The sequence below is a fragment of the Condylura cristata genome, unplaced genomic scaffold, assembly GCF_000260355.1.
Source record: "Condylura cristata isolate star-nosed mole 26May11 unplaced genomic scaffold, ConCri1.0 scaffold00006, whole genome shotgun sequence".
Lineage (NCBI taxonomy): Eukaryota > Metazoa > Chordata > Mammalia > Eulipotyphla > Talpidae > Condylura > Condylura cristata.
Window position 1 is genome coordinate 8,508,418 of NW_004567107.1, and position 9,078 is coordinate 8,517,495.

General features: G+C 42.6%; 1 protein-coding gene across 1 annotated transcript; it reads left to right on the forward strand.

The window, feature by feature from the left end:
• Positions 1–530: 530 nt before the first annotated feature.
• Positions 531–1,481, forward strand: LOC101627992 (olfactory receptor 1J4-like). Its single transcript, XM_004677930.1, has one exon. The coding sequence runs from the start codon at positions 531–533 to the stop codon at positions 1,479–1,481; it is 951 nt and encodes a 316-aa protein (XP_004677987.1).
• Positions 1,482–9,078: the final 7,597 nt, after the last annotated feature.

Consider the following 9,078-nt stretch of genomic DNA (forward strand, 5'->3'; position numbering starts at 1 on the left):
AAGATAAATATTTATTTATTTGGTGTTGGTTTAGGAACCTGGGTGGACTTTTGTTGACAGGGATTAAGCAATATCTGTGATCAGTTTGTATCCTACCAGTTTCACTCTAACCTTGTGAGAAATAACCAGCTATTTGACTCCAGTTTGGAAAGTTTCATTTCTCTATATGGGGAAGTTGTGGATTCTCTCCTGCTGTCCATCTGTGACTTTGCCAAGGTACTCAGTCCTGGAATGGTAGAAAGATGTAAACTCTATTTCCTGCTTATTTTTATGAACTCAGTGTTCCAGGGAGCCTGTGACCAGCCTGTACAAGACATTTGTGGACTAGAGAAAATGCCCTCTGGTTTCATGGGAGGAAACCTTGTGGGGTATTTGAGGTGTTACGCACCATCAGAGCCGCCTCTGACTGACTGTGTCACACATCCACAGGTGTGAGCAGTAAACAGAAGCAAGGTTAGGAATTCATGGCTTTATGTAAAAGGGCATTGCAATGTCTTTACGGCTAATTCCAGACTTCCTTCCTCCCTAGCATGAGGCGGGACAACCAGACTAGCATATCCGAGTTCCTCCTCCTGGGGCTCCCCATCCGTCCAGAGCAGCGGGGGGTCTTCTTCATCCTGTTCCTGGGCATGTACCTGACCACCGTGCTGGGGAACCTGCTCATCATCCTGCTCATCAGGCTGGACTCGCGCCTCCACACCCCCATGTACTTCTTCCTCAGCCACTTGGCTTTCGCTGATGTCTCCTCATCTGTCACTGTCCCGAAGATGCTGACGAACATGCAGACCGATCACAAGTCCATTCCCTATGCAGGCTGCTTAGTACAGATGTATTTTTTCATAGTGTGCGTTTGTCTTGACAGTCTCCTTCTGGCAGTGATGGCCTATGACAGGTACGTGGCCATCTGTCAGCCCCTGCACTACACCACCATCATGAGGCCGGAGCTGTGTGTCTCCTTAGTCGCTGGGTCCTGGTTCTTCTGCTTTGTCCACTCTCTATTGCACACCCTGCTCCTGACCCGCCTGTCCTTCTGTGCTGACAATACCATCCCCCACTTCTTCTGTGACCTCACTACTCTCCTGAGGATGAGCTGCTCGGACGTCTCCCTCAATGAGTGGGTCGTCCTCATTGAGGGGGGACTGCTTGTCATTATATCGTTGGGTGGCATCTTGGGCTCCTACATCCGGATTTGGACCACTGTCCTGAGAGACCCCTCTGCTAAGAAATTCCTCAAAGTCCTGTCTACCTGTGGTTCCCACCTCCTTGTGGTGGCTTTATACTATGGGACTGCTACAGAAGTTTACTTTTTCTCCTCATCATCCACATCCAGTGATAAAAACATAATTGCCTCTGTGATGTATATGGTTGTCACCCCCATGCTGAACCCCTTCATCTACAGTCTGAGAAACAGAGACATGAAACGCGCCCTGGAAACTGTTGTTAATCGTGCTAAATTCCTTATGTCAAAAAACCCTATGTGAATGTGTTAGTAATATCAGTCTATTTACAGGGAAACCCTCTCACTTTGACCAACATTCTGAATGTCTGTGGAGTCTGGGCTGCAGGAAGGTGGCCTCTCCTATGTCCTCTCTGCTGGTATACACCAGTTTTGTTTTCTCAGACTGACTCAGTGACTCTGGTGTTTTCTTAACCAGTCTTGGAAACAATTCCCCATTGCAACATGAAAGGGATTGGGGTTGGGAGAGGAATAAAGATGCCAACTGGAAGGTTAAGGGTGGGAACTCCTTCCGCCCATCCACTTCAATGGAATCCTGCCTTTTCCTCATGGCTCCTCACAGTCAAGGGAAGGAAGAAGCTAGAAAGAGCATCATAGAACTTTCTGCTGACTTAGGTTGAATTTGTAATTTTTAACCACCTGACACTCCCGCAATAAACGTGATGACTCCTAGCATTGTGTCAAATGTGGGTTCATATGACTTGGCCTGCTTTTAACAAATATATATGATGATATGATTTTGAAATTTTTCTATTTTATTCATTTCTTTATGAATTATTTACTTTTTAACTGAGGTAAACTTCTATTTTGGCAGTATAGGACCTATCTTTTCCTGTGATGTTACCACAGTGCTCCCCTAACAGCACACCCATAGTCCCTTGCGCTCCCTCCCCACCAGGTGCTCCTCTGTGCCCTTCCCCTTCCCCTCTCACTGCCTCAGTTACATGATCAGCTTTCAAGAGCTAGTTTTTTACTTTGGCTCCATCTGACCCTTTGTCTGGTTTCTCTATATTCTAGATGTAAGTGACACCATCTGGTATTTGTCTTTCTCCATCTGACTGATGCTAAGCAAAATACTTTGGTTATTTCTGTCTTTTTTTTTTTTAAGATTTCATTTATGTATACAAAACCTGGCACAGGCCAGATGTGCAGAGGCAGTGAGAGGATTCACCAGAGGCAGAGCAGGGAACAGAACAGGCAGATCAACAAAGTACACTGTTGAAGGGAGCAGTGGGCAGGTCAGGAGAGGTCTGCCGTGCCATGTGGGTCACCTCCCTGGCCAGAGATTGAACTCATGCTGAAGCAGCTGTGGTGAGCTTCACAGTGCTGCACTTTTAACACACTGCACCACCAGGGAGGGCCCTTTGGTTATTTTTAAGTAAGGTGCTAAAATTGCCTTATATCTTGATCCAACTGGTAGTTACAGTAAGGTATGTAAATGTAAAAATTTATCAAGCTATACCTTTCAAATTTATATGCCTCATGTATATGTGTCATATATTAATACACAAATGGAGGGCAGAGGAAATACATGGTTTTCTCAGTTGAAGTGTTAGGGTGTGTGTGTGTGTATGTATAAAATTATATAATTTGGGGGACATTTTAATTTTGATATATATATGTGACTTTATGATTCTAAAATATCATACACAGATAATATATACCTATATTTATTTGTATTTTATATGAATGTTTTTATAAATACATGTATGCCATATATTTGCATGCTTTATAAGTACATATAAAATGAATGTCATTTTCCTAATGAGGAATTGCTCCCATTTTGCTTCCTGGGTATTTTTCTTTCCTTCCAAATGTCCTGCCTCTTAACTTGCATCATAACTCACACAGAAGTCTTCTTTCTTCTTGCATCATTATCAAACATTCAGGGGTGGGTGGAGTTACAGATACATGCCCTTAGGGCTCACAAGTGGACACAGGTGTGGGTGACTGTTGCCTGTGTTACCAAGTTACCAGGGCCCACCCAGGAGGCTCAGAAGCTAGAAAAGATGAAATAATGAAATAAACCAATTTAGGGGCAGGGGGAATGGTGAGGTTCACGTGGCTATATATACACAAGCATCACCCCCAAATAAGCTATAAGGATTAGAGTTGACTTGTAAATAATAGCAGCATCAAATGGGTGAAGACAAAGAAATGGCATCTTTTGTGTAATTATATATATATATATATATAATATACATACATAATATACATATATTATGTATATATTGAAATATATTATGTAATTTAAGGTAAAATTGAACCCATGAAGCACAGCACTATGAAGCTCACAGCTGCTTCAGCATGAGTTCGATCCCTGGCCAGGGAGCTAACCCACATGGTGCAGCAGACCTTTCCTGACCTGCTCACTGCATACAGAACTGGGGTGCAGCCCAGAGGTGCAGGGGAAGGAAAAGGATTCCCCAGAGAGAGTGGGGAGCAGAACAGGCAGATTCACAAAATACATGGTTGAGGGAATCAGTGGGTGAGACAGGAGAGGTCTGCTGCGCCGTGTGGGTCACCTCCCTTGCTGGGAATCGAACCTGTGCTGAAGCAGCTGTGCTAGCTTCCCAGTGCTGCACTTTAACCTGTTGTGCCACCAGGGAGGGCCCAGTTTCCTTTTTTTTTTTTTAGATTTATTTACTTATGTATATAATAACTGGGGTATAGGCCAAAGGTGCAAGAGTTGAAAGAATTCACCAGAGACAGAGTGGGGAGTAGAACAGGCAGATAGATTGAAATGCACTGCTGAGGAGAGCAGTAGGTTGGACAGAAGAGGTTTGCTGCACCATGTGGGTCAGCTTCCTGTTATGAACATTTCTCTTAATTTCTTTAAAAGATGTAACACAACATATAGATTTAATGCTATCCCAATGACAATCTTCAAAGAAATAGAACAAATATTTATGAGATTCATTTGGAACCACAAAAGACCTCGAATAGCTAAACTCTCATGATTAAAAGGAAAGAGAATGGAGGCATCACAATCCCAAACTTCAATCTATACTACAAAGCCATAATAATAAAAACTGCATGCTACTGGAACAAGAACAGACACACAGACTAGTGGATTTGAATAGAAAATGCAGACATAAACTGACAGGTTTATGGGTAGCTAATCTTTGACAAAGGAGCAAAGAAGATACAATGGAAGAAAGAAAACTGCTGGGAAAACTGGGAAGCTACATGCAAAATAATGAAACTAGATCACTACCTTGCACTATGCACAAAAACCAACTCGAAGTGGATTAAAGACCTAGACATAAGAACGGAAATCATAAAATACCTGGAAACAAAACAATGCACGACATCCACCTCAGTAACATCTTTGAAGATACAGCACCCAATGCAATGATAGTGAAGGAAAGGATAAACAGATGGGACTACATCAAGTTAAAGAACTCTGTACAGCAAAAGAGGCATTACAAAGAACAAACAGACATCCCACTGATTGGGAAAAAATTTTCTCACACAAAACTAGTGATAAAAGATTACAAAGATATACAAAGAATTGGTGAAATTCAACAAAAATAAACAACCCCATCAAAATACGGGCAAAGAGCTAAAAAGACACTTCTCCAAAGAGGAAATGCAGATCGCCAACAAGAATATGAAAAAATGTTCAACATCACTTGTAATAAGGGAGATGCAAATTAAAACCACTATGAGATACCATCTCACACCAATGAGCATGGCACATCTTAAAACAACTACAACAAATGTTGGCAAGGATGTGGAGAAAAAGAAACTTTCCTGCACTGTTGATGGGGTACAACCTCTATGGGAAACTGTTTGGAAGTTTCTCAAACTGCAAGAAATGGAGCTTCCATAAGATCCAGCAGTCCCACTCCTAGGGATCTACCCAAAAGATACAAAAACACTGATTCACAAAGACACCTGCACCCCAATGTTTATTGCTGCTTTATTTACAATAGGAAAGACATGGAATCAACCCAAATGCCCAAAAGTAGGTGACTAGATTAAAAAGATGTGGTACATATACACAATGGAATATTACTCAGCAACCAAAAAGATAAACACGTGCCTTTTGCCGCAACATGGATGGAGTTGGAAGGTATCATGCTTAGTGAAATAAGCCAGAAAGAAAAGGAAAAATGCCAGATGGTTTCACTCATAACAGAGTATAAAGGACCAGGAGAGAAAATAATAATAATAATAATAATAATAATAATAATAATAATGAACAACTATATACCAGAAACACTTTACAGGGGTGGAGGGGGAATGGGATAAAAAATGCAGGGGGGGCCCTCCCTGGTGGCGCAGCGGGTTAAAGCACAGCACTGAGAATCTAAAGCCACTTCCTCATGAGTTCGATTCCTGCCAGCCCGGGAGGTGACCACATGGCGTGGCAGACCTCTCCTGACCCGCCCGCTGCTCCCCTCAGCAGTGTACTTCGTAGATTTGCCTGTTCTGCTCCCCACTCTGTCTCTGGTGAAGCCTCTCACCACCCCTGAGCCTCTGGCCTGTACCCCAGTTCTGTATGCACAAATAAATAAAATCTTAAAAAAAAAATGCAGGGGGGCGGGGGAAAAGTGCACTGGACTGTGGTGATGGCACATGGGTGATTTGGTGATGGGAAGCCCAAGGGGATTACAAAAGAGATGGAAAAAGGCACAAAACGATGTAAAAATAAACTATTATATTATTTTCAAAAAATGACATAGCAATTTAAAGTAAAAATAACTACTATTAGACTTATCATGCTGGTTGGACTGCAAGCTGGTCCAACCACTTTGGAAAGATGTGTGGATGTTCCTCAAAACACTGATGGATGTACTATCTGACCCAGGAATTCTGCTCCTACGAATTCACCTAAAATACTAATCTGAAAAGCAACCTTCACTCCTGTCTTGATTGCAGCAATATTTAATTAGTGTAATATTTTGTTGATGTCATGTTTCATGATTTTTCATGCTCTTTTTAGCCTTGCATTTCTGGTTCACAATTGAAAGGGCAGATTAAATTGCTAGTGTTTACTGCCTGACTTTAGGAGAGAAATCCCATCAGTATCCGGTCCAGCTGGTGACTTTGAGGTGGTTGATAGCCCCGTTCAACATGTGTTCCCTCTTGGGTAGGAATTCTTTACATATGTACCTTTTCTTAATCTGAAAATCCAGGTCATTTGCTGAGAACCTCTATTTTCTCCAGCGCAGTACTTCAAAAAGCTCAAGTTTGTGGTTTTCATCCAGACCTACTCAATTGGGCTGGCTCACTGCATTTGGGCAAGCAAATGAGAAAGCTCATATTCACTATAAAAACCATGTGCTGGTAGCCAACTCTGGGAGTATAGAACTGGGGGTTTGGAAGCATTAGAATTTTCAGGGTGCTTGTGAGTCAGTTGGGAGATCAAAATGCAATTAGTCCATTGCAATTTGTATATAAACTACCTGCTGGAATCCATGATGAAATGCAAAGCTGTTAATTGCATTCCTAAAACAATTCTGAGCTCTGGTTGCTATGCTTCAGCCACAACATACAGAGCATGTCAGTATTCGGAGGACCATGAAGAAGTGGCCCTCAATGGCAATATCCCACACCGGTGGGGAAATTGGGCAGTCACACATATTCTCTCACTTTCCCCCATGTGAACAGGTGTGGACCCGGGTGTTTCTCTTGTCATCCTTGAGGGAGGGATAATGCAAGTCAAATGAAAATGTTCTAGGCCCTCCCTGGTGGCGCAACAGGTGAGGATGTGGTGCTGCAAGCTGGCCACAGCCACGTCAGTGCGAGTTCGATTCCGGCCGCAGAGGTGATCCACATGGCGTGGCAGACCTCTCCTGACCCACCCGCTGCAGTGTACTCATCAGTCGGCCTGCTCTGCTCCCCAGTCTGTCTCTGGTAAATCCTCTCACCACCTCTGCACCTCTGGCTTGTACCCCAGTTCTGTATGCACAAATAAATAAATCTTAAAAAAAAAAAGAAAGAAAGAAAAGAAAATGTTCTAACCCTCTTTGATATCTGTTCCTAGAATTTTGCTACAATGATGAGTTAGAACTTCTCTGAACTCCATCTCATTTATGGGTGACTCGTGGTGAAAATCAGTATTTTTTTGGTAATGGTGTATTCTGCATCTTGCTGATCTCACTCTTTATTAGTTCTCTTGTACCTTTTGTGGATTCCTTAGTATTATCTATGGATATAATTTGTGGTCTATTAAATAAGATAGTTTTGCCTCCTCTTTTGCAATCTGGATTATTTTTATTTGATTTAAATCTGATTGTCCCATTTTCTACCTGCAGTATGATGCTTAATAAGTGGTGAGAGCATAACATTGTGTTGTCCCTTTAGAGGGAGAGTCTTTAATCTTTAAATGTTAAATAGGATGTTAATTGCAGGTTCTTTATATATGTCCTAAATTTGAAAAATCCCATTATCTCCATAATTTGATGATAGTCTATATCACAAATGAGTACTGAGTTTTGTCACTTTTTTTTATATTTTACCGAGAAAATTATATGGTTTTTGCACCTTATTTCATTATTTAGTACATTAGCATGAGAATTTTTCTAATGCTTTATGACCCTTGAAAACTTAGAATAGTTCCCACAAGATAATTGTGTGTTAGTCCCTTCGGCCCATGCAAGGATCCCTCTCAAGAGAAAGGCGAGAAGTTGGACAATTAACTCTGTGGACATCTTTTCTAACCAGCTGATGAGGTAGTGTTCCCTTGGGTGTTATTTGCACTAGCTCTTGAACAGGTTTCAAAGGAACAAAAGACCCTTACACCATGAGAGCATGAGATGAGGATTCAGCAGCCAGGATGAGCAAGGATTGTCATAGATCAGAGCAAGGTGGGTGATCATCATGTGGCTGAGATGAGTATTTATAAGAACAAGAGAGAGGATATGTTTCTGTAGCTGTGTAACGAAGTGATTTAGTGGGTACTTGACTCACACCCCCCATTAGATACACGGAGAGGTATCAATTATAATTAACTAGAAGGAGCAAAAGTTGAGCTTTCGGTGTCTCTCCTGCACGAGCTGCACATCAGGCCCTCGGTGGTCCCGGGGCTGCACCGCCGTGTGGACAGGGCACACGGGAGAGCTCCCATCACCCGAGAGCCAGTCCATGCTGACGAGGACCAGGGGCTGGACCCGCCGGCCTTCCCGTGCCTGTGCTGCCGAGTCCCTGCCGCCCCCCTTTATCGTAACTTGTGCGTTTTTGACGGGTTCGGCAGTGTGCACAGCAGCGCTTGTTTGGCTTGTAAGAATTATCCGTCGCTCACCGGTGATTTTGGGAGTTGTCTGGCCAACCAGACATGGTGAGTTTGTGTTTTCAAATATTTTATTATAGTGTACTTAATATTCAAAAAAGTAAACCTATTGAATAGATACAATACGATGGTTTGGATACACACAGATACACATGAGACCATCATCACAAGTAAGTGGGAGACACAGATATCACCAGCCAAACTTCCTCTTTACCTCTTTGTTTATAGTACTACTTAACATGAAATCACTCACTTATATTTTAATGGTCGTATAGTCACTGTTTTGTGAGAAAGCACCAAGAAATATGGACTCTCCAAAGGAAGGATGTGGCTCATTGACTAGGCTCTCTCCAGAGTCAAAAGTAGCATCTATACTTGATTATAAAAAGATACAACAACCCTGATTGACATCGAAGGGTTTTGGTCACATATTTGTCCATGTGACAGCATCAGTGCCCAGGAAAACCCATTTCTGGCTCTCACCTGACTGGATGAGGCCCTGGCAGGTGACAGCATCGTGGTGTGTCTGCACAGACTCAGTCACTCTCACCGTGTATGACCACCTGTCCCTACTACGTCACTGTTTCTAAGGTCCCGAGTT

What these genes read in the sequence shown, in the direction of transcription:
- LOC101627992 (XM_004677930.1), top strand. Translation starts at nt 531, where the DNA reads ATGAGGCGGGACAACCAGACTAGCATATCCGAGTTCCTCCTCCTGGGG.